This window comes from Saccostrea echinata, unplaced genomic scaffold (assembly GCF_033153115.1).
Source record: "Saccostrea echinata isolate AGI-Se365-2 ecotype Australia unplaced genomic scaffold, CSIRO_AGI_Sech_v1 ptg000022l, whole genome shotgun sequence".
Taxonomy (NCBI): Eukaryota; Metazoa; Mollusca; class Bivalvia; order Ostreida; family Ostreidae; genus Saccostrea; species Saccostrea echinata.
The window spans coordinates 1,665,517-1,692,763 of NW_026889771.1; the positions used below are offsets into that span (position 1 = coordinate 1,665,517).

General features: G+C 32.0%; 1 protein-coding gene across 1 annotated transcript; it reads right to left on the bottom strand.

The window, feature by feature from the left end:
* Window positions 1–3,244: 3,244 nt before the first annotated feature.
* Window positions 3,245–25,329, bottom strand: LOC133190770 (protein phosphatase 1 regulatory subunit pprA-like). Its single transcript, XM_061326460.1, has 15 exons — window positions 25,138–25,329; window positions 22,935–23,337; window positions 22,542–22,631; window positions 22,288–22,359; window positions 22,072–22,130; window positions 20,028–20,080; window positions 19,758–19,900; window positions 19,225–19,380; window positions 18,964–19,019; window positions 18,743–18,866; window positions 18,076–18,210; window positions 15,287–15,350; window positions 10,880–10,961; window positions 4,384–4,500; window positions 3,245–4,051 (listed from the first exon to the last, which is right to left on the bottom strand). The coding sequence occupies exons 1-15, from the start codon at window positions 25,251–25,253 to the stop codon at window positions 3,991–3,993; spliced, it is 1,731 nt and encodes a 576-aa protein (XP_061182444.1). The 5' UTR covers window positions 25,254–25,329; the 3' UTR covers window positions 3,245–3,990.
* Between the last annotated feature and the right edge of the window lie 1,918 nt (window positions 25,330–27,247).

The window sequence follows — 27,247 nt, forward strand, 5'->3', positions numbered from 1 at the left end:
TGCATGGTTATAATGAACAGGTAGCCCTCAACAAAAACTAAAATTTATGTCAGCTGGGTCCAGGTGTCAGGCCTCAGGGTGGGGCCAAATTGGTAATGTATTAAAACATTATTCTTTGGTTTACCTCATTTACTTTATTCCTGAACTTCTAGGAGACAAGCTGCATGAATATGATAATGACAACTGGGTGCTTACCAAATTGTAACTTTATATAGACAAGAGTTCAGACTTCCAGCTGAGGCCAGAGTGTCTATAGCATACTATAGTACTCATGATCCTCAGGTGACTGTCAAGGCTTATGGGTCTCTTGTTTAGCATATAATTCAAGTTTACAGTAAAAACTGTCTAATCTGACACTTGTGTGATCCGTTTCACTGTGAATTCCGACCATTATTTTGATCCCCACTTTACGTTATTCTACTTTCTTTACACTGTGTTTTCCAACACTCTGTCTATCCCGACACAAAATTTGCTCCAGTGTAGGTTGGATTAGACAGGTTTCACTGTACTCCTGAGGCAGTTAGCGAGATTCTTATTCCCTGAGATAAGATGCATTTCCTGAGAGTAATCCTAGATTAAGAAAAGATTAAAAATTACTTTTATATAGTGGGAAATCAGTAAATGGATAAAAAGAAAATTAAAAACTTTTCCTTTTTAAAGTAAAGGAGAAAAAGTGCAGCAATATATTAATGTTTAATCAAATAAAAAATGTTTTTCTTCCCCCATTTTAAGACATTTATACCAATCTAATTTCTGCTGAACATTTCTTTGCACTCTTATTTCAATTATATCTGACTCGTTCTCTCACAGGAAAAAAGAATTGATATAAAATGAAATAACAAGAACATTTAATTCCATTGGAGGAGAAAACCCCGGGAATCGTTACAGCATTGGAGGGGAATCAGAAATTGGACAGCATGGCAATTATTGAAAGGCATTTTATTAATTTTAATTTTCATTGAGAAATATGATAAAATTTCAAGCAATTTTGTTCTGATAAATAGCAATCATTTCAACAAGCAATGAATTTTATCTTCCCTACAGATGGCTTTGGAAAGTATTAACAAAACAAAAAAAATCATTTCTCCAACATGCATGTAAGAACAAGAGGCCCATGGGTCACAACACTCACCCGAGTCACTAATGGCCCTGCTGCTCTATATCAGCAGATTCCCCCCCCCCCCCCCCATATATTGTTATGTAAAACTTTGATCACATATTTTGGCCCCATTCTACCTTCAGGGGTCATGATTTAAACAAACTTGAATGTACATTACTTCAGAATGTTTCCATATAAATATGACCAATCATGGCTTTGCTATTCTTGAGAGAAAGATTTTTAAAGATTTTTTTTCTATATATGGACCCTATGTAAAATTTTGATAGCCCATTTGATTTCCCCAAGTCATGATTTAAACAAACTTGAATCTACACTACCACTTGGAACCATATGAATTTGATTTATCATGACTTTGCTGTTCTTGAGAAGCAATTTTAAAAGATTTACCTAAATATTCCTTTGTTACACTTTGATCACCCACTGAGGCCCCATCCTATTCCTAGGTGTCATGATTTGGAAAAAAAACTTGAATCTACACTACATGAGGATGTTACAATATAAATATGAGTAATTATGGCTTTACTGTTCTTGGGAAGAAGATTTCTAAAGATTTTTTCCTATATATTCCCTATGGAAAACTTCGATTACCCACTATGGCCCGGCCCTACCTATTAGGGTCATTGTTTAAATAAACTTGAAACTACACCAAGTAGTGAAGCTTTTGCTCAAGTTTTATCTTTCATCTGGCCCAGTGGTTCTTTATCATCAGATTTTTGAAAGATGACATTAAATTTTCACTAATTCTTCATTATCTTCCCTTGCCCTTCATTTGAACAAACAGAATCTCCCCTTCACCCATGGATACTTTGTGGCAAGTTTGGTTGACACTGACCCAGTGGTTCTGAAGAAGAAAATGAAAATATGGAAAGTTAACTACAATGACAGAAAGTTCACGTGAGCCTTGGGCTCAGGTGAGCTAAAAACAGCCAAGTAACAGTATACAACAATGAGATAAAATATTGTCAGTAATTCACTAGGTTGTTTGAAAATTCAAAATTCAATTTGTCATTTAGCTGCATATGCATCTCTTTCATAATCTTAGACTGTGTAATGTAAGAGTTAATTATTCATTATGTCCATTAATAGAATGATAGCAAATCTGCCTGTGTCTACAGCCATAAATTAGTGACAGCTATGGTAGCATTGCACAATCAATGTGTGAAATCAAATATTGATATTAAACATTTGAAGGACAATAAAATGAATATTAAAAAAATATCTAATTAAAATAACCAGAAGTCAATGAACACACTGTATCTACTGGTTTATAACTTAAGTTTGGTTAAAAAAAAAAGGTGTTTACTTGAACTTGTATACCACTTCTTTGGAATTTATAGCAGTGCAGTCAAACCTGTATTAAGCAACCTTTGAATGGAAATTTAAATTTTATTACAAAGGATCAACTGCTCATAAAACATTATATAAATACAGTTGAACTTAGCTGCAGAACTGTATCTCTCCGAAAAAAAAATTGACAGACCAGTCTGTCAATTTTTTTTTTTCGGAAAGCTACAGTTCTGCAGCTAAGTTGAACTTCGGTATTTCGAACACCGATATATTGAATACCATGGATTTGTCAAAGTGATGTGGAAGTCCCAGCTACTTATTCTTTTAGTATTTTACCCTCAGTATCTCGAATCCTCAGATATCTCAAAGTTTTTTCTCAGTGTCCCATCGAGTTTGAGATGAGATGTGACTGTATATGTATATATACTGATGCAATTTAACCTTTCCAGGATTTATGCTCAGACAGAGGTAGATTTTTGAAATAAATTTATTTTAAATATATTTTAACAGCTGTACTGTTCAAAAATTGTGGCACCTAAAGATATTTATTTAAAGCAAATGAAAACTGTAGGTTGCACAGTATACTGAAATAAATTTAGAGATTATGATGTTTTTAGCTGGCAATACTGATCATTGAAATAATAGATAAATTGGTGTATATTAAAATAAATACACACTGTATCTTGCTATAGTCTAATATACTTCTCAATGAAACATTGTTCAGGCAAAAACTAGAGAAGGGATAACCTTCTAAGATAAATTCACAAATTATTCTAATTTTAGTAACCAAAAATGACAATAATATTCTCCAATTAAATCAAAAATTAAAAAAAAAAATAAATCTATATATCTTAGTGTTTTTTACTTGTGTACCATGTTTTATTGCAATATTAAGTCAAAATATACAGTAGGAGTAGCATTTTGAATTTCATGAATAGTAGCACTATTTGTAGTACCATGCTTATATACCTCACAGAAACTGGAAATTAATCATGTATCTTCATATAGTATACTTGTGTACCAAGTTTGACTAAAATTGGACAAATACTGTAAATAGTATTTTGAAAAATATTTTGAGCACAGTCAAACAGATGGACACCTTTTCTATATGGACATGTTCTTCTTCCTTAAATCCTATGATTGTAAAAAGCAGTCAGTTACATTCACAACCAATTGATTACTAATTAATACAGTTTTCTTCATTAACATTGTAAAATATATTGTGCTGGATATGAGAGCTAGCACAAGGTACTCTGTATGTAGCAAATCAAAGCACACAGGAAAAAAAAATGTAAACAGTGGTACAATCAAAAATTAAATATCTCAGTACTTAACCATGCCCTGAATATCTGGTAGTCAGTTTATTTATAATTAGATGAAAAAATGCAAATGACCAGATTACACTGAAAGATTATAATGTTGGATAAATTAAGCTATACATGTACTACATATACATTTGTAGCCAAAATAGAAATAGCTAAGTAAACTGGCAGTTGAAAATGTTCTTCAAACAACACAAAACAAGTCTGATAGAGTATCACAGATTTAGAATTTTATTGACACAGCCTTTCAACAGCTCACACTCATGCCATATCGTCAAAGTTCTGGGAAGCAAATTGAAGGGCATCTCGTATCTTGGAGCGGCTGAAACCATACAACAGATAACATTCTTAATTAACTTCTCTGTATGACATCACAATGAGAAAAAAAGATGACTTCTTCATCAATCAAGCATCATCCTAACTGATTTTCAGTGTACTGAAAAAATACTCCAAAATCTCTGTTCTTGGCTCAGATCTTCAACCAAATATGACCTTATGTCCTTTAAATTTGCATTATAGTATGTTGTGTGTTTCTGATCAATGCCAATTGCTTATATATTTCACCTCAACTTCATTAAGGTAAACTAACAAATATTTTTTCTTGATAATGCTATGGACTAGATTCTAACTGTACCAATAATTCTGATCACTGACCTACTGCTTTTACTGGAAGGTCGTTGAGAGGTCAAGGACGGAGAAGGTTCAGGGTTATTTGATGACGTACGTGAGTCTGTGATGTCAATGCCACAGGCAGTCCTCAAGGATTCAAATCTGCCACAATAAAAAAAAAATATAGTGATAAATGTAATGAGAAAAATAACCAATGAAACTTTTAGCCATTGCATTCCTGGTTAGGTTCCTGTCCATAACCTTAATGCAACAATGCTGTAATAATCAAAACCAGAAGTCTCTGATGAGACTGTAGCTCTACTGGTCTGTTTGTATAACAATAGAAAAGTAGCACTTGGATTTGAAACATTGCAACATGCAACAATAAATAGAATTATGTATCTTAATGTAGTCTACTTTTGTGACAAGTTATATTGAAATCAAATGAAAACTAGGAGTAGTAGCATTTTGAAAGTATTTCATGGAAATTTCTATTTCTAGTAACCATGACAACACCATTCACCCAAATAAAAAAAAACAGAAATACATATTATGTATTGTAGTGTATTCTAACTGTGTGCCAAATTAGATTGAAATCAGACCAAAATTGTAGGAGGAGTAACATTTTAAAGGAATTTCACAGAAATTTCTATTTTATGTAACCATGGCAACACTGTTCATCGAATTCAAAAACCAATGCAATAAATTATGTATCTTAGTATAGTCTTCTTGTATGCCTAATTATATTAGAAGCAGACTAAAACTGTAGGAGGAGTAGCGTTTTAAAGGAATTTCACAGAAATTTCTATTTTTAGTAACCATGGCAACACCGTCCATCGAAATCAAAAACCGATGCACTAAATTATGTATCTTAGTGTAGTCTACTTGTGTGCCAAGTTATATTGAAATCGGACCAAAACTGTAGGAGGAGTAGCGTTTTAAAGAAATTTCACAGAAATTTCTATTTTTAGTAACCATGGCAACACCGTCCATCGAAATCAAAAACCGATGCACTAAATTATGTATCTTAGTGTAGTCTACTTGTGTGCCAAGTTATATTGAAATCGGACCAAAACTGTAGGAGGAGTAGCGTTTTAAAGGAATTTCACAGAAATTTCTATTTTTAGTAACCATGGCAACACCGTCCATCGAAATCAAAAACCGATGCACTAAATTATGTATCTCAGTGTAGTCTACTTGTGTGCCAAGTTATATTGAAATCGGACCAAAACTGTAGGAGGAGTAGCGTTTTAAAGGAATTTCACAGAAATTTCTATTTTTAGTAACCATGGCAACACCGTCCATCGAAATCAAAAACCGATGCACTAAATTATGTATCTCAGTGTAGTCTACTTGTGTGCCAAGTTATATTGAAATCGGACCAAAACTGTAGGAGGAGTAGCGTTTTAAAGGAATTTCACAGAAATTTCTATTTTTAGTAACCATGGCAACACCGTCCATCGAAATCAAAAACCGATGCACTAAATTATGTATCTTAGTGTAGTCTACTTGTGTGCCAAGTTATATTGAAATCGGACCAAAACTGTAGGAGGAGTAGCGTTTTAAAGGAATTTCACAGAAATTTCTATTTTTAGTAACCATGGCAACACCGTCCATCGAAATCAAAAACCGATGCACTAAATTATGTATCTCAGTGTAGTCTACTTGTGTGCCAAGTTATATTGAAATCGGACCAAAACTGTAGGAGGAGTAGCGTTTTAAAGGAATTTCACAGAAATTTCTATTTTTAGTAACCATGGCAACACCGTCCATCGAAATCAAAAACCGATGCACTAAATTATGTATCTTAGTGTAGTCTACTTGTGTGCCAAGTTATATTGAAATCGGACCAAAACTGTAGGAGGAGTAGCGTTTTGAAAAATTGTTTACAGACAGACGGACAGACAGACAGACAGACAGACAGACAGACAGACAGACAGACGGACGGACGACGGACACCTTACTATCGCATAAGCTCTTCTGGTCTCTGACCAGTAGAGCTAATGAAAAAAAATGAAGATTACTTTGAGTATAATGAGCAGAGTGAACTAGAAGCTACATTGCATGTTATTGTTCGTGGATAGGATTTGTATACTGAACTGCTCTCCATGACACAAAAGCCTCTGGCCTTAGAGATTCAAATTTTCTGACTATTTTATGAGTTGACAGGAAGATAAAAGAAGATAAATGACTACAGAGGACAGTAAACAGATTAAATTACACCAGCTTTGTATGAATTTATTTAATTTCCTTTAAACGATAAAATAATTGATCTGTTGGCTGCCTTGATTGGTGAGGTCTGGTGCCCAGATGTTGTGATATTGATTCTACTTTAACATCAGTATCCGAGGTGTGATAACCAATGTTTAAAGTTTATAAGTAGGAAAGTATCAAAAGATCTCGATCTCTCTGTACGAGATGACACCAGTAAAAAACATCAGTACAGTAACAAATAATCAACGATTACAAAAAAAGAGAAAATTATATTTCATAACAAAAGGATGAAGGCTATTCATTGGTATAGGTGACAGATGCAAATATTGAGCAACATGCACACATTTTCACTTGAGATAAGACACTAAGACCACAGCCTACGGAGCAACATAAGTATGCCCACTTGAGGAATTACCAACACAATCAGGATGAGAGAGGCTTTAGCAAAGCTACTCAAGCTACAGCAGTAAAAAGTTCCATAGCAACGTGGCATGCAGGTGTTGCATGACAGATCCCTTTTCATGTAAAACAATCAAACAAACAGGATACATTTATTGACTATCAATAGAATTTAACCAGGATGTAAGATATTAAACATTTAAAAAACAAATTTAAAAGTTTTACATGTATTAGTAGAGAGGGCATTAAGATCTATTTTCATTTTTATATACACATATATATGCTGTCATCTACAAATATCAGAATATTTGTATCTAATGACACATATATTTACATTTTAACATATAGATTTTACTGTAAGACATAACTTGATTTAAAAACAAAATTAAGAGATTTGATTGATATATTGTTTATCAACTATTAACTTTAAGTGTATGTAGAGGCATGATAAAGTGCATCTTTGCATCTGCAACACTCAACTTCATTTTGAGAATTTCTTCCTTGGAGCACTTGGAATGCTCCCATTACAGTCATTTTCAGAAAGTCTTGGCATCACTTAAGGAATAAAAACAAACCTTTTTTTTCCTCGAAAAAATGCTTTTTTACTTAGGATGAGCAGAAATAAACTCTTGTAAACCCAAATTATGGCCAGAATTTTTTGTTGAAGGTACAATTTTGGATTTCTTTTTTATCCAGCTCATGCACACTTCGTTCCAGTAACATGATGAAAATCATTCATTATATACAGCCATTAAATTAATGCCTACACAAAGTTGAATATAAAATTATTAACAGTGTTCTTACTTTCAAAGTACAAAATTATACCCATAACCTATATCTGTTTTTTTCTCTAAAAATCAAATGTTGCATTTTGTTGGCTAGTCAGCATATACTGGAATCCCCCCTCCACAGTAACTTATGACAAATGCTAAATGTCCACTGTTAATACATGTATTTTCAATAAGAAAAGAAAATAATAAAGGCACTCCCACTATCCCTGACAGAACAATATATACTTGCTAAATGGTATATCACATTTAATACGTGTACAGTAAAATTGCTTCCATTTGAAGTATTTTTTGCTACTTTCTTGTAGAAATTGAAAATTATTTAATAATTGTTTAATAGATTGGTGTGTACAATACAACAGTAAATGCAGATTGAACTGAGAGTATATTGAATTTATTGACCTGTTGTAGAACAAATACTGTACATGTACATAAATTGGCTTATTCAAACTTTAGCGCAATCACTGGGTATGGCGTTGTTGGCGAAATCATAAATTAGCGCCACACATGGCCGTGCCAGGTATTGTATTTATAAATGATTTCTTAGTGGTATTCATGAATTAGTGCATCGTTGCCTGTGCCAAAGCCGCTAAAATATGAAGCCCGCTTTTTTAAGTACACATACAGTATTTGTTTTCTCTAATGAATAATATAAATGTGTTCCTAAAACTGTAGAATAGGATATTTAAACATTAAGGTAATCCAAGATTACAAAGTTTATCTCAACAAATGTTATCTTTACATAAAGCAAAGTATCACACTAAACAAGTGTGTTTTGTGCATCCCTAGATACAAAATTTCTGCAAAGTTTGGTCTGGGTAGGAGTTTTTAGTTACATGTACTTGGGAATAGACTTGCTCCAAAAAATTTTCTGTTATTGATAAATCATCTGATTGGAAATGGACTTGCTTCCAAACTTTTTCTGTTATCGATAAATCATCTGAAAAAAGTAAGATTCAGCTTCTGAAGTCTGGTAGTGTGCATCCCTAGAAGCATTATCCATGTTAGCATAATCAGCATAGGGCTTATAATTCAAGTAGTAACTTGGGGGGAATAAACCTCTTCAAAAAACTTTAAACTGGCCAGTGTGGTCAATCCTCTGGAAAATGTAGGTCAAAATCTTAATCTCAAGCAAGTCTGGTAGCTTTCATCCCTACATAATTATCCATGCTAGATTTGTCCAGGTAGGGTTTATAGTTACTATACATGGACCTGCACCAAAAACTTTAACCTAAAATATCTTCTTGCTATCTATTTCACTCATCTGAAAAATGTACTGGTTACGTCAAGCATCCGAAGCAAATCTGGTTGTTTGCATCCATAGATGCATCATCCAAATGAAAATGTGTCAGCACCAATACTTAGAATTGGTTGAATCAAAAATGTATTGTTTGGCAGATTAATCATAATATTCATGTACCTTGAGGTAGAAAAGATGATTATATGTGGGAAACATACATTCTTCAATCTTGCCTAGACTTTTTACCCTTGAGAGATATATAAGATTAATCTTGGATCAACAAATATTACAGAGTAGAGTCTTAAGATGCAATTAAGCCGTCTATAGACATATCCCCATGGTTTTACATGTCACAAAATGGTCCAACAAGTACGCTACGATCTGTTGTCTCCCTCATTACCCAAAAGCTAAGATGAATGATTCTGACACCATTAACCTGATTTAATTGAATGCTTGAATCTCTTCCTCCACTCAGGAAACAATAAGTGAATCAGGCAAGAAAATCTCATCGAGCACACAACAAGCAAATCCACTCAGCTACGAAAGTGAATCATACTTTGTTAGATGGACATGATAGCTTTTTCTATGTTAAACTAATTGCATCACATACTTATTTTTTTACCAAACAAGGCAGAATATGCCTTATGTTTTAATTTAAAATGATTTTAAGGACTTAATTGTGAAAACGTGACTTTTTCATCCCTCTGGGGAAGACAGAGTCTTGTTTCCACATACAATTGTCCCCTGAGAAGCCAGAGCCTAGATTTTGCCCATGGCTGTACATCTTCAAAATTAAAACTGCTGAACTGATGCAATTAATAGAAAAAAATCTGTCTAGAGTAATATACATAAGTTACTAATATGGAGCTGGACAAGCATGCTGAGAAGACATTTTTTAGAATCAGTTAATGACATGGAAATGCCAGAAATAAGAAACTAATTCTTGTTGTAATTTCCATAACAATGGCACCTGCATGCCAAGTGTTGGCCTTTTTCTTTTGTAAATCTCAAGAAGGATTTAATATCTACATATAAATGAATTCATGTAATGTATTCCTCTGGGTAATTAAAACATAGACATTGTTTGAATCCTACATAATGAAACACTGCATTGCAGAAAAAAAGGAAGTTTCACGATAAAACTACTGCCTTAGTCTGAAGATAGAGTGTACAGAGAGCCATTTTGTGGGGGAGGAGAATGGAAGCCAAACTCACCATTATGGGCCCAAAGGGAGCCTATAAGCTCCAAAAACTCTCCAGTTACTGACACATAAGAACTACTCAAAAAAAGAATTCCTTTAAACTAATCCTGGTATCCCTCATCCACAGAAAACAGATTGTTCTTTTTATACATCATATACTGGTATTTATTTCAAATTTTCTGAAGTCCATTAATTCTGTTGCACATCTGCTACAAAGTTTAAATTCAAAGAGCTATTTTCTAGAAATATATTGAAATATTTTTTTTTTCAAATCATATCTCATCTGGAATATTGTTTGTATTTATAAAATACTATAAATAACTTTATTTGCGAGAACTTAATTTTCTTGTAATAATGCGAGACAGTGTGCTCGTGAAAATTTCATTCTCACGTATATTATTATTTCTAAAGATTATATAGAGAAATAACCACAATTCGTGAAAATTTTGTCTTGCTATAAATTAAGAGTAAATGACTTTCTCACGAAAATAAGGTTTAGCGAAAATTAAGTAATCTACAAAACATGTACAGTGACACCCACCCTTTCAACAAATGAGGTCATATGTGTGGTGTTGAAATTTGAATGAGAAAATCAATCCCCAAAACACTTCAAAATAGTTTCAAATCATGTACAAGAGATGTAAAAAAAACTCATGAATAAAATAGCATTTTTCTTCTCAATATATAATAAAATTTACCTATCTAAGATGCTTTTTTCAAATGAGACCATTTCATTGTCCATAGCCTTCATTTGTGTCTCCACCTGTCGAACACTTATAACTGCAAAAAAAAAGGATTAGATTTTAATTTCACTTTGAAAATGATTTTTTCTTTAATTTTAATGCATAAATTTAACTGCAAATGCCATCAAGCCCCAAAAATCAATATGGCTGCTGTATTTATAGTCTTTTGGAGTGAAAAAATCATTAGTTATAAATATATTGTTCCAAAAATCATCAAATCACAAGGGATTGCACCATTAACATTTTATTGCTTTGAAATGAGAGAAAAATATAATAACTTTTTCTCAATTATCGTTGATTGATAACATTTGCTACTCCATTTTTCACCACCGAAGCGAGAGCTTCGATATTGACGAGCTTTAGCTGCCAGAGTTGGTAGATCAACTTATAAAAATGGCTCTAAGAAATTTGAGTCTATTACTATTTCTGTTTAAATCATGAGACTAAGGATGCAAATTATAATGTCTTCTTATTAGATTTTTTTTACAGCTAGAAATATGCCCATAGGACATGAATGCCCCACCAAGGGCTCATTAATGGTAATGCAACATGAAAATTTATCAATTTTGCTGAACATGTCTTGAACATAGGGCTTCGCAATAATATCGATATTTCGGCATATTGCGATTTGTTAACAAAAAATATCGTATTGCGATACGTTTTTCCAGTACCGGTATATTGGTTAAATGCTTGGGCTTGGGATTTCTAAAATAAAATATGAAATTTAAGATGCCAGAAACACTTTCATTCATGCTAAACAATATAAGGTTGCTGTTGTATGGTTGAATTTCATTGCAAAACTGAAGTGAAATTGACAAAAACTTTTTTTTGCTACAATGTATTTATAACACACGTTTAATCACTCTGATTATAAATGAAGGTTAATAAAATAAGAAAAGAGCATTTTAACTGTTATTAAAAATATTGCAATACATATCGCAATACAGTTTAAAATATCACAATATATTGCAATACGAAATTCCCAGCCGATACCCAGCCCTACTTGAATAGTTTCTTTAAAAATGAGTTTCATACGCAATAAATAGTAAAGCCAAAGGTCATTGGGAAGGTCAAGGTAAAATAAAAATGGGCACAGTCAGTAAATCCTCACCAAATATAATGCATCAGCTTGCATAAGCTTACATAAAAATATCTTGAATAGTTTCTTTGAAACTGAGCTTGACAAAAAGGACAAGATAGGCTAAGACCCCTTTTTGGTCCCTGATTTGGGGTGTCTTTTAGAATGATGCAACAGTTTATCAATAAAAACCTGTTGTCACCCCTGGTACAAAATGAGTATTGGTTCAAATTTATGGGATACACTGAGGTCACAGGAAGGTTAGAAAATATGTCAGTTTCTGAATTTTCTCATTTTTATGCAAATTTTCATCAATTTTATAGCATATTTTGTTTCAGAAAACATAGAGCACAAGCTTGCCCATATACCAAATTTATATATTTCACACACTAGTATCAGATGCATCTTATGTATAAAAATCTCAGATAGGCAAGCTTGTGGTCTATGTTTCCCAAAGTGAAAAGTATCTCAAATATGACAAAATTCCACCAGAATTGCGGAAATTCGGGAAAATAACCTACTTCTGCACCCTCTTGTGCCCTCTGTGTAAGCTTTGAATAAAAAAAAGTGCTGGTTTTAAAACAAGCATCATTTTAAGATCTTAACTACAAACTATCACAATTTTAACTGTGTTCTGATTTTTTACATCAAATAAGGGGCCAGATTCAGATGTTACCATACCTTCTCCTTTGAGAAAAGTTAGGTCAAGGTCAAAGTCAAAAATGTTGATGTCATTGAAAAGCTCTCATCAATATGTCTTAGCATATAAAGATTAATAAATTATCTTAAATAGTTTCTTTGAAATTTTGCTTAACACAAATTTGAAGTCAAGGTCAAAGGAAAGGTCAAGGTTAAAAATGCTGATGCAGTTAAATACCTCTCATCAATATGTATCAGCATATTAAATTTTATTAAAATATCTTGAACAGTTTCTTTGAAACTGAGCTTTTCACTATTTTAAGAAGTGAGATCAAGGTCACGGGAAAGGTCTAAGTAAAAAAATATTGATGCTGTTGAACAGCTCTCATCAATATGTATAAGCATATAATTTTAAAAAAAAAGTGAAGTCAGGGTCAAAGGAAAGGTCAAGTCAAATAATGTTGAAGAAGTTAGTATGTATCAGCATATAAGGTTTGATAAAAATATCTTGAATAGTTGCTTTGAAATTGGGCTAAACACTAATATAAGAAAAGTGAGGTCAAGGTCAAAGGAAAGGTAAAGGTCAAAAAATGTTGATGCAATTGAATAGCTCTCATCAATATGTGTCAGCATATGAAGTTTGATAAAAATATCTGTAACAGTTTCTTTGAAACTGAGCTAAATGCATAGTGTGATGGAAGGACAAGGACAGAGGAACAGAAGATGGACTTGACAAACACTATATGGTCCAGTCATATTCATGGCAGGGCTTAACAATCACTCATCATATTTTTTTCCTTCAAAGTATTACAATCCTAGCTTTAATGATATAGTCTTGGTGATGAAGTTTTCAGAAACTTTATTTTGGCAGCCCTTGGGTCAAATAATACAAAGAAAACATGATTCGTGCATGCATGAATTTACCTACATTTGTTTGGTTTAAAAATTAAATTCTTGTCAATTATCAGACACTTCTAAATGTGAATCATCTGTTACGTCTGTATTGACTCTTTCTTAGCCACTACACATTTTTCTATCATCAGAAGATCATATAGTAAAATAGAATTTCTCTCTCGCTGAGTTAGCTGGCTTCAATTATGTAAAAGCTGTTAATTATTTTTTAAGGATTTCAGATTTAATATTCAGTCAGGAAAATAAAACACTCCACTCAAAATCAGCTGGGAGAACCTAATAATTATCACTGTTCAAAAAGCAAACATGTTTTTTAGAATTAGAATTTTGTTGAGCAAATTTAACTTCCTCAATTCAATTCACTAGAGAGATTCTTAAAAAAATAAAATGAAAATAGTGTGAAGTGATTATCGTAAACGTATTACATTTGGCCTTTTCTTAGTGCCTTTGGCAGAAAGCAACTTCCACTTATTCAAGTGCAATGCTTAGATGTCTTGCAAATATACCATAAATAAGGACATTTAAACATACGTTTAAGTTAACCAAAGGTAATAATTCTATGTATAATGTCACCTGCTCGCGTAGGTTTTGGAGAAATCTGCACATTGAAAAAACAAACAAATCGTCATTTTTTAAAGTTGTCTACTCAGGTTTTCTTCTACTTTTACAACTAAAAACTGCATTCCATAGAAATATACAACATTTACACCTTGTATGAAGTATATTTAGGATGACTCTATCATTTAAAATGACAGATTTACTAAAAATGATCATTAAACAATAATTCTACATAATGCACAAATATTTAAAGTATCTTAGTTCATGTAAATGTGTAAATTCTCATCTGTTTGAAATTTTTGTTTGTTAAAAAAAAAATTTCTCCCTCCCTCATAGGTTCTGAAGTTTTTAGTTGACCTTATATAAATGTAGAATTAATATCAGCCCATAATACAATTAATACAATCTATATTCCATAACTCTAAGTCATCAAAGTACAAAAGCCCATTGAGTTCATTTTCATAAATAAAAAAAAATATTTTGCATTATAATGCGAAACTTTTGCATTATAACGCGTAATTTTAGCGTTAAAATGTGCAACTTTCACGCTTTAATGCGAAACTTTCATGAATAATTGCAAAACTTTCATGTAATAAAGCATAACTTTTGTGTTATAATGCATAACTTTTGCAAATAAATGTGAAACATTCGCGTTATAACCCTTAACCTTCGCATTAAAATGTGAACCTTTCCCTGTGAAGCAGAGACATTTGCACAAGTCTTCATCTTCTTTTAATTTAATGATCTAGTTTATTCATTACAATGAAAAACGAATGACTCTTTTGAAATTTTAGTTTATCACAAGCTGAAATTTTATGTTTTCTCCCCACTGAATGTGTTTTTCCTCTTTCTAAATTTTTTTGGTCGTCACATATTGTCTTTCTCAGCGCTGTTCAAACATTTTCAAAGTCTATGCCAGTTTTTTCAGTGTCATTTTTAAACACTCTCTATAGAATTTGAAACAGAATTAAGATCTCCGAAAATTTTCAAATTAATGTTATTCTGTGTTGAAATTGAAAACAACAATTGAATGATGTCACATACAAATTTTTACAAAATCATGTCTGGCTAGTAAAAGTGGTACTGCAGTTTAAGACAAGATTGAAAATTGAAATTGAAAAAAGGAGGAAAATATTGAATATTTTCCTCCTACATGTAAGCAGAAATGTACTTACTAGTGGACGCTGACATAGGTCGCATAATAGGTGCACCACGGTGGGTGTGTCTTTTTATGTGTGCCTGCAAAATAAAGTATAGTTGAACTTCATTACCTTGAATGTTGATGCCTTGAATAATGTAATATGTTTTGTAAAAAGAAGAGATTTCAGAAAAAAATTGTATGAATTAAGATTGAAAAAAGCGAATCTTTAGATAATCTCAGACATAGTATCTTTACATAAACTTCATGAATAGGTCACCAAAAATAAACAGTACAACTTGGCTTCTTAAAGACCTAACAGTTTAAGTATTACAAAATACCACTTAGGGCTCTCAGATCCTGGTTTGAAAAAGCGCTCAAGATTTCATTCAAATTGGGGAAATTTGCGATGTTTAGGGAAAAATTGAGAAAATCAACATATGAAAATCAAAAAGCTTTTAAAAAACTCATAGTTTGGTTTTCTATGTTATGTTATGAACTTTATCACTAATAATGATGTGTGAGAAATGATACCACTTAGTGGGGATAAAAAGTTACCTATTTTGATAACAAAATGAGTCTGTTCAGTGGCCTCAATGATACTGATAATTAAGAACCCTGCTACTTTTCTATAATACAGTAAAACCTTTAAATATTATCTCAAACTCAATGGGACCAAGATCAAACTTCAAAATATCTGAGAATTAGAGATATGAGGTCAAAAAAGACATAGAAAATATGGTTGGGAGTGCCAAATCCCTGGTATTGTTAAAATAAATTGGGTCTGATCAATGAGCTGTATTCCAGTGAAAAATAATGCATGAATCTATAGCAAATTCATAAATAATTCCCATTTATATTCTGATCAACACATGACTAAAATAAACCCCTTAACAACATCAGACTTCCTCCAACCGTGGACCAAAATCCTGACTAATATCAAAAACCAATAAATGCATTTGACATGCAATGAAAAAGCTCTCTCCCCTCAAAAAACTAGGGATTTTAAAATGTATCAAAAGGTAATCGCTGAGTCAATGAGATAACTATCATTGATCAATCACCTATGGAGGGCTTATGCAGTGTTTAAATGATAATAATCAAAGAATCAGTCCCCAGGTGATTGATTCCCAGCAAAGCTATTTCCAGACAGTTGGCTTTCCATTACAGATTATCATTTAGGAATTGATTCAATAGTGTCATCCTTTTTTGCAATTAAATATCTTTTTTTCTCCTTTAGATAAAAACTAAATGCATGATTTATTGCAGTATTACACAAGAATGTTTTGGTTTGATATTGAATATTCTTTGTTTACTTCAACACATTTATTTTAAACCCCTCCTCCCACCAAAAAAGGGGGGGTTTAAATTTTTGTATACATCTGTCAAATTGTTAATGTGACCCCATCACAGCTTTTTTTTTTCTTTTTTGAGGATTCTTTTCGCCTACAAAGGATGCTTTACGGTTCGTGTATTGGAAATAGCCCCATGGTTTTAGAGATGTTGGGAATATAAAAAAGTATAAACATTACTGATAGACCAAGAACCAAACTTTGACCAGAAAAGCTAACATAAGCCCCTGCCTTTGGTAAGGTAGTAAAACACACTGAAATGCATTGAATGTACATTACAGTTATGTATTATTTTTATTTGACATTTAAATGACCTGTCATTTAAATCAAATTCAAAAACCATTTTATTTGAGGTACTAGATTTTTCTGTCAAGATATTGGATTTCAAAATTGTTATTAGCGAAGTCAAATAATCCTCTAGAAATTCTTGTACACCAATTACATCAGTTATAACAATGTGTCACCATTTCATACACAACCTTGTGATACATATAACATGTGCATGTAAAGTCATTTTTATAAATCTTCAAATTATGCTTCATCAACCAATTCCATAATTATATGATATAGATAAACTTCTGTGACTTTAGCATATAATCATGTCACATGGTCTCTTTTCTCTCTGTATAAAGTTATAATTGATCTCATTTGTGTAGGCTATTCCACTCATGATTTTCAAATTACGAGCTTAAATTTCACATGAAACGTTTTATAAATAGTCAGTTCATACAGATATTTTGGTGTAAATTCATGCTAAACTACTTCCAGAATATTTATGTCACTCCAAACAACTCATGTTGGTATTGGTATAGCTGACTCTGTCTCCATCCTTCTGTCTCTCTGTCTGTTCACAAAACTGTGTACGGACAATATCTCTAGAACCCTTTACTTGAATAGGTTCAACTTGGATATTTTATCACTCATGATCTAAAATTTACAGTCACATCTCTAAGGTCAAAAGGAAATGAAATAGTGTTTGGTCAGGCCCCAAACCCTTGATCTTAAGGGGTTCAAACTTTAACATGATGTTGCCCATGATCTTAATTGTGTGTCTGATTCAAGGTCATATCATAAATGTCAAGGTCATTGCGATGATAAATTGAGTCTGAGCCAAAACTCGAGAATTGTGATTGGAGTGAATTCAATTTTGAGTATGTTGTAGCTTATGACATAGAAGTTTGTCATGACTGTGACTCCAAGATGTCAACATCACGTTGGGCAGATACATGTAATGGGGTACAGTTGTTTTTATTTAAAAAAAGAATTTAAAAAAGGTCTACTTGCTTTTGTGATTTTATGAAAGAAAGAAAAAATTACAATAACCTCAACATCACAAAATAAAGTTTCAGCAAAATTACTGTAACATTTTCTCATAAATTTCAATAATTGCTAAAACTTCACAAGTGAATTTAATCTGAACTTGACATAAATTTTGAGCTGGAAACATTTGCCTATGAACAACATTCAAACTGACCCCATCAAGAATCTCCAGTTGAGGAATAACTGCCTGGATTTCTGCCATGTAGTGGGAGTGTTCTGATCCTGGGGCACAGAAGGGGTTCTCATAGAGAAACAGCTCAGCAATGTCCTCACACCTCTCCAAGCAACACTGTAAAATCAAAGGACAATATGACATAATACCAATATTCACTAGTTCCACCATTATCTTACTGTTCATTGGATAAAGTGTGAAAATCAAATATATGAGAGAAGGAGGACATCACACATGATACCTAAACTAAATTGTGACATATAGCCCATGTTTTCTAAACTGATGCACATCTCTGATGCTGCACCTGACCTACATTTCATGCTTAACTGGCCCTGGGTAATGGTAGTGTTTTAGTCTATTCCAGTCTTATCACATTTAGTGACACGAAAAAAATAAAAAAATAAAAAAAACAGCAACACATAAGTCAGACATTTACTTGTCTAATGCACTTTTCTGATGCTGCATCAAACCTACATTTTTTTCCCATAAGTGACTGATTAGAGACAGCATTTATATCATCCTGAGTTTATGACAACTTATACTCAGACAATATCTGATATTTTACTGTATTTTGTTTGGCATATGTCTCACATAAGAATATATTTCCTGTTATGGCACCTATGGTTTGGACCAAAAATGTATTACTAACCACTTCATCTAAGGTTTTAATATTGTTACAGCTGATGTTGAAAATCTCCAGTCGAGGAAAGAAGTCAGGTATGAATGAGAGCTCTGAAATTCTGTTTCCAGAAGCATACAACTCCTGAAGACATCTGTAGAGAAAAAAATAAGTGGTCAATGATTTATTATCATGAATATTAATTAGTACTCATCTAATTAAGGAAAACTGTGTCAATGTCAATCACTTACTTTGATTTTCCTAGTGGTTTCAAACTAGTTATTTGATTGGAAGAAATATTTAAAGTCTGAAAAAAAGAACTCATTCACATCAGGATTTATCAATAAGTTAAAAAGATTTTTTCTTTTGATGTTGAAACACATAAAGTTAAATCTGCATGACATTAATTACATAAAACTCTAAAATTTTAATAAATAAACAGTTTATAAGAATAGTTAGAAAACATTTCTAAAAGAGAAAAGTATCTAAAGGGAGATAACCCATACACAGACCTGAAGGTTTGGAAGGTTCCTGATTCCAGATAAATCTGTGAGCCTATTTTTAGAGACATCAATGTCTTGTAATTTTTTACACCGTGACAGATCCAGTGTTCTGATCCTGTTTCCTGCTGCATAGCACTCTTCCAAATTAGGTAAGTAATTCAAAGCCTGAAAAACATGACATCTTAAGTTAAATATAATTTTAAAAAATGATAAATTACATGTACCTAGAATCATACAAGAACCTTACAGAGGATCCATACATTTACAAGTACATATGTACTTGGATATTTTTTCTCAGAAACAAGTGAATTTTGCTATAATGGTATTCTAAATGGTTCATTATACCTTCTTTAAGGAAAAAAATCATTAGTTCAGCAAGACAAGCAGGAGAAAATTAATTTGGTTTTTGTTTAAAAACTTTCCTATATACCGGTACAATGTATATTCACTGAAAGAAACTTCTTTAATAAAGAATTTACTACTCAGACCTCTTTTTAATAAAGTTTAGACTATTGCTCAGATGGAACTTGAATGAAACTCACAGACAGGTTATCCACCAAGTTATAGCTAACATTAATGGATGTCAACTGAACACAACAGGACAACTCGGAAGCATCCAGGCGTAAAATCTTGTTACAGTCTATCCTTATGGTCTTCAACTTTTTCAGTGATGAAAAACCTTTGCCTTATATAATTGAAGAAAAAAAAATTGCTATTTCATATGAAAATGATAAGGAATTCTAACCAGAAATAATTTTTTGCTAAATTAATTTAAAAGATAAAAAAAAACATTTTTGACTGAGTTGCCTTACCTAACTGCTTTAATTTGTTGTATTGAAGTTGTAATGTAACCAACTCTTTTAAGCTTTGAAGGAAAAAGAATGAAAAAAAGATGAACTGTGATTCATAAATAATTCTGCTGCAACATCCTCTACAGTTATTTATATTATACTTACATGTAAATTATTTGAATATGATTCATTGAGAAATATTTGTTAAAAAACACTATAACCCAGTCTGATTAAATGATGAAACCATGCCTTCCAGCATGATAAAACTAGGGATGTCAATTTTGTCAATAATTCATATTCGAATATTCAATGAAAGTATTCGAATATATTCGAATATTCGATAAAATAAATAAAATCTGTTTTTTTTAAATATGCATCATCCTACTCTCATGAAAGGTTTAGCGTAGGTATACTTATATTGGAAGTAAAATTGTATAAAGACTTTTGTAGGTGTACAATAAGAAATTCCATTTGATATTTGCCAATGTTTGAAATAAATTAAATAATTGATTTAAATGTAGAAAAGTATAATTTTAACAAATGAAACATGTGTATTTATAGTAGCTCCAACTGAGGAACCAGTCGTCTTACAAAAGGCAAGATAGTCATAACGGTATACTATTCAGATTTCAATACGTGTTATAAATTACAATTATCTGCCTAATAAGAGATATGATTATAATCTTTGATACAATGTAAACAAAAATATTTCCATAGACAATCTTTCTAGGTAATTAACTCATTTCCCGATAATGAATGTAAAATTCAGGATTATGTACAACCCGAGATAATCAAGTAATTTACACATTTATCTGAAATTAAGCCCATTATAATATTAATTACAGACTAATTCTCTCGGACATTCATTCAATGATCAATTAATTTTATTTTGATAAGTATATATACTTTTCACTCCTTTTAAACATTCTAAGATTTCATTTTGTTGTCCTCGACTCTAGATCCGATCGTATCTAATAAAAACTATGAAAGTACGTTTTGTAATATACATAAAGCATTATTTTACAATTCTTTAACATCTTACTCAAAAGGAAATACATATAATTTAGTAGATCTATAAGAAAGTAGTGAAAGGAATCAGGCGATCGAAATTGATCGCTAGTAAATTAAATAGGGATAATTCCAGCACTGTTCTAATAAAAATTTATTAATCACAGTACTTCTTTTTATGAAATCTGAAAAACACCGAATATTCGAATCTTAAATTCATATTCAAATATCAACTCATCGAATGAATATTCGAATGTTCGAATATTCGTTGTTTTCTTTAAAATTGAAGAATTATTGCAATTTCACAGAGCCTGTTTTCCAATACCTGGACTTTTTGAGGAAACTTTTTAATAGGGAATGAAAGCACTAAGTCTCTACTTTATCTTGATGTTTGAAATGGAACATGGAGTGTTAGTCAATGAAATGGTATCTCTACAGGGCCATTTAAGCACAAAGTGAACCTAGCTCTTGAGTGGGAAATGTAGACTCTTGATGACCACATATTTACTAAAGTGATGTTATTTTCTCACTTGTCTATGCACTATGACATCAAGAATTGCAACTTTATTCATATTTCATGAAAATTTCTTCTACTATGCTCAATATTTTAACCTTTTTGTAATATTTTGAATAGAGCATATTCTCTAGCTGTTACAAAATTTAAAAGTAAGTATCAATAGATTTTGTACTAATGCTCATTGAATACATTTTATTTCTTTGATCAATGGAGCTGTAGTCATATATGAATTGTCTGTTAAATATACTGAAATTTACCAGTTTTTCGTAAATTTCAAGAGTATTCCAAATTCACAGTGTCTGTTCTCCAACACTAAGAGTCTCAGAAGGAACTCTTTTTATAGGCCACGGAAACAAGAAGATCTTTCTTAAATGCATTACCTACCTTTTTGTTTAATATAATTATACTGGAATTTTTTGCACTAGTTGAATTCCTTAAGAATAAAGTAGATAAATAAAGTAGATATGTATGTTTGCATATTTTGGTAAAGAACTGTAATACACAGATAATGTTTAAAAACTTAAGTTCTTAAGTTCTTACTTTTTGAGATTTTCTACAGTAGTGAGTCTGTTGTCGTAAAGCTTGAGCTCTCTCAGATCCTAAAAAATAAAACCAAAAATGTTCAAGTTAAACAAAAATACTACAGGTACAATTCTGATTTGTTATGAGTTTCCCCAGTAATATCTATATTCCTGTATGATTTAATCAAACCATCCCACCATAAATACAAATAGTAGGTGTTAAATGTCAGCTTACCTTAGATTGGTCCAAGTTTTCAATATGTTCTATGTAATTACAGGATAAATCTAACACTCGCAAATTTGGAAACTGAAAGGGATACACATCTAATTTAGGCTTTTTAGAAAGTATTTAAGAAATATATACTGATTTCCAAATAAAAAAGACATTTGTTGTCATAGAAATAAATACTCTACAACATATCATGATTTTATCTTTTTTCACTTATAAACATTAGCATGATTACATGTACTAAGTTTGGGCTTTCATACCTTGTCAAGCTTTGGCACCACAGTAAGTTCTGCTGCATGCAAATTAATGTCATAAATTCGGTTAATATCTGTTTCCTGGTTTTGGTCCAACTAAGAAGTATAAAACATTATTTTAAAAATAATGCGAAGCTTATACATATACATACAGATATGTTTAGAAAAAATCATATGTATAAGATAAATCTTGTTGGTTTTATAGTTTGTAAAAGCAGGATTCATTAATCAATATTGACATGAATTTTGCAGACAAGAAACACTGCACTTGCTGTTTACATGCATGTGTATTATACCCTAAATGTTTGAATAAGTATTAATAAAATAAGATTAATTAGTTGATTTCAGTTCGATTTTAAATTTCCTTAAATTTAATGTTTGAAGAGTTATCACCCTTACAATTTCTTCCTCTGTCACAGTTTTCTGTGGTTTCTTTTCCCAGAATTCCACTTCCTGTTCTGCCTCATTTCTAGATCTACTTGATGTACTTCTAGCACTAGACAAAGCATCCTTGACCTTTGCAGATGACCCTGGCGACCTCTGATAGTGGGAAGAACTAGGTGGACTAGGACTAAATTTCTTGGAAAATGGCCTGGAGCTTAAGTCACTAGTTGGAGGAGAGGTCTGTTTTAGTTTCACTTTCCCTGATCTGGCACTAAGTTTGTCATTAGTCATGTTAGTTGTCCTCTCTGCCGACACTGTTTTGTCATTGTATATGCCAGTGTTCACTTCACGGTATTGCAATGGACCACTTCCTTCATCTATGTATTTTTTACTTTGTGGTGGTGTCGATAAGATTTGTCTGAAATCATGATTAAAATTTAGTAGTAAATGAGGTCTGAAATATTTGGTCTTGAGAAAAAAGAAAAATATTTATGATATGATAAATGCAAGAAGAGAATCAATTCTTTTTATAATCCATAAAAACCATGCACATCTAATAACTACCTAACTTAATATTACACTAACTGATACAGTTTCACTTAGCAAATTTTAAAAAAAGTTTAATATTTGAAAAATAGTACATTGCAATACTTATGGACTAAACATCCTTGAAATATTTGTAACACTATGTAGTTTTACAAAGAGGAAGAAATGTAGCCAGCAGGGCCAGGATTTTAGTCCCAAATTAAATGAACTCTTTCCACATGTTACAGTTGCTTTGCCAGATGAGCTAATTAGTTAACATGATAATATGTCACGTTGCACATCAATGGACCACTATAACTTCAAATAATAAATATAAACCAAAATAAGTGCTAGGAATGAACATGAACATTGTGCAAATTAAAAACAAAATATTTATATGATACTCTGTAAGATGTAGGGATTAATGAATGTAACTTTGGTCTTGACCAATTTTGAACTAGTCCAAAGAGGCTGAAGACATCACCGAGTGTGGCTAAGAATTCCATATAAACACCACTGTATGGGGGAAAAGCTATATTTAAAGTAGTCTGTGCAGGTGCTAAATGTCTGAAAGTGATGAGGGCTTGTGTTGCATGTGTTAGTGGCTAACTGTGGAGCTAAGTAGAGGTCAGGTTTATAGCAAATGTGTGAAACTTTGTTTAGCACTGTTTGTCTCCATAATTGTTTCTTTTGTGTTCTAATGATCATGTTGATGGCCAATATTGATGTTGCAATATTTTGCAGACACTACTAGCATTATGATATCTGTGTGTGATGTAACATGAAGCATGTCACTTTCTCTACTTTATCTTTGCATTCCTGTGTATGTGGTGTCCAGATCGAGGAACAGCATTCAAGATTGGACCGACAGAACCTGACACTAGATTATAGTGATGGGACATCGGTTAATTTTCATAATTGATCATCGGTTGGAATCGGTTACTGCTTCCGATGCGATTTTACCAATTATAATCGGATGTCATAGTTTTGTATATAAAAAGCAGAGCAATGCAAGTATTTCATATTATTTCTTTAACATGAATATATAAAATATATAATATATTGTTTTCTTTGTTGTTTTGCTTCTTTTAGACTTTCTATATATGATCTTTTGGTTCTTAATCACCTCTGCTTTGTGCTAGTTGGCTTTATAACACATAAGACGCCATTTTTCTTTCATTATGAAGAAATAAATTTTAAACCGGGAACGGATAATTCCGGATTGAATTTTATAAGAAGTACGTTTTTGATGATCGATTATGAAAAATAATAATCGAACATCGGATTTTTTCCGAACATCGAATCGAGCATTTTTTCGTCGACAATTGAATAATTGTTCTCTGATTATCGATACAACACTACTAGATTAACATGCTAGATATTTAGTTTCTTCATTTTTTTATCTGTAAATTTCTTTTTTAAAAGTCCAATATTTTATTTGTCTTAGAAATTATTTGTTAATGTGTGGTTCCCAACCAAGACATCTTGCTAGATATTGTGGTGCCCAAGTATTTTGCTGTACTGATGGTACGAGGTAGTGGTGGTTACAGCAGTGCTCAGTACAGAAGGGATAAAGTTAATGAGCACAGAGTGTACCATGCAGGATGGTTATTCTAAAAACTAAATATACTGTCTTGACACTTATACCAGTTTAGAAACCGGTGCTCTACCTGATGACAAGCATGTTACTAACCTGGGTTGCGGTCTTCGTGCTCTGGGCGGCGGATTGCCGACGGGTAGCACTCCGATTTGTCTTCCAAGTGTCGAAGGTACAGATCCCGATGTTCTTGCCTTCAATCTACCATCCATTTTGATTTTGATTATAGTGGAAAATACACTGAATCATTTTGTTGTTTACCTTGGAGCTTGGGCGCCATATTGGAATTTTAAATCGATATAGATTTGTATTCCGAACCCGACCTATCTTTTGCTTGCACTGTGTTGTAATTTTATCGTAAACACAAAGAATTATAATCTAAATAGGTATGCTAAAACCTATATAATCTGAGCTGATTAATTCAAGTAAAGCTGACTTGAAAATAAATTCAAAATTGTCAAAGCAATTTCCAAGACCTCAATTAATAAATCACAAAACAATAATCTTTAAAAGTCATATTTAAAGAAGATGGGTGAACATGACGAGCGAAAAGCCTATAGTGTGACAAAAATAAATCTCAATTATATCAAAATTTTCCTTGATATTTCATCTAACATTAAAATATATTTTATGTAAAATCTAGTCTAACAATTGGCAAAAATCTCATGAAAATTAAAATTATTTGCTTATAAAATATTATACACACACTAAAGATGGCAAAAAGAGTCATTTTCTCAAACTATAACACTATTTTTCGATATGAGTGGGTCTTTGCTCCATTTTTTGGAAAGTTAATCCTCAAAGTTTACATAAGAATAAACATTTTTTGGTTACCAAAAATATGGAGCAAAGACCCATTATACCTTAAAAATATACTTTTAAGACATAACATTTGCATCTTTTCGAGAAATACTTGAAAGTCCATTTAGTCAAGGTTCATATCATAAACATGATTTAAATGCCACTATTCATCAGGACTTGTGTAGTCTAGTGGTTAGCGTCTAGTCTCGAAAGAAAATGATACTAGGGGGTTTTATTGCTAGGGTTTGAACCCCACGTATACCACATTTTTTTTTAATAAAATAAATTTTGCCTAGAAAATTTTCCTCAAAGTTTTGTTTATCATAATTTTATAGATTTCAATAATGAGAACTTTACTCTAAATACTAAATCCACAAATTGAACTTGATTTTTATACATCTGAAGCTATAGGCTTTCTGCACGCTATGTTCGCCCATCTCCTTGTTGTATAAAGCTAGTATGAAAGCAACATAATTGCCTAGTATAATTTTCTCTGCATTTGCTTTAATCAAAGCAATTGCACTTAATCTGAAACCTGTGACCTTGTCCAAATATCGACCTTAGTACAGGGTCAAGATACACCTTTGTACACAAGTTATTTTGTATCAAGTACAAACTTAATTGTTTAAGTTATGTTGAGACCAGAATTTTACTCTTATACACATCAAAGACAATATAAAAACAAGACATGTTTGTGAAAAACTCAGATACCCTGTATGACAGCTCATGGCTAAAGTTAATGTTTCACAAATGCAAGTTTAACTCCATGCAGTTTTAACTGTTCAAAAGCTATGGGCAAGGTTGAAGTTTTTTTTTCCAGACAGACAGACCAAAAACTATGTGCCCCAGTCTTTGATTACAGGGGCATAAAAACAGAATATAATTATTCTGAATTAGATGAACCAAGTGCACAAGTTCATATGGTTTATAATTAATGTTTTTTTTAAAAAAGTAAGATATAGTTTTAGATCAAAAAAACTTCTTTCCTTAAGTGAGGGACAAATTTTTTCCTGCATTAGCTTCAGCTTGTTTTCTTGTATCATGCAAATGTGTTAATGTTATGCATAATTTCATATACACCTTGTGTGATTATATGATACAGTGCAGAGGAAAAAAATCATTTAGTGCTTTTAAAAATGTTTTCATTAAACTCATCATACTTTCATTCTTCTATAATGTCACTACTTATGTTGAAAACAGCAATTCCTTTTTGATAAAGCTGTTATTTTCCCCTAGTAGGCTATGCTATATATACCATGTACAAAAGAAAGCAATTCTCATTTTGAAGATTGATAAAAGATTTTTTTTTGTTGCAATTTTTAATCTTAGAGCATTTACTGTCAACGTTATGAATGGAAATCATACTGTAAATGTACTTTTTCCTCATGGGATTAATTTACCTATG

What these genes read in the sequence shown, in the direction of transcription:
- LOC133190770 (XM_061326460.1), bottom strand. Translation starts at nt 25,253, where the DNA reads ATGGATGGTAGATTGAAGGCAAGAACATCGGGATCTGTACCTTCGACA. An exon ending in TGGTGCCAAAGCTTGACAAG is followed by an intron (nt 22,360 to 22,541) that starts GTATGAAAGCCC and finishes TATCCCTTTCAG; the next exon opens with TTTCCAAATTTGCGAGTGTT. An exon ending in ACTGTAGAAAATCTCAAAAA is followed by an intron (nt 20,081 to 22,071) that starts GTAAGAACTTAA and finishes TTTCCTTCAAAG; the next exon opens with CTTAAAAGAGTTGGTTACAT.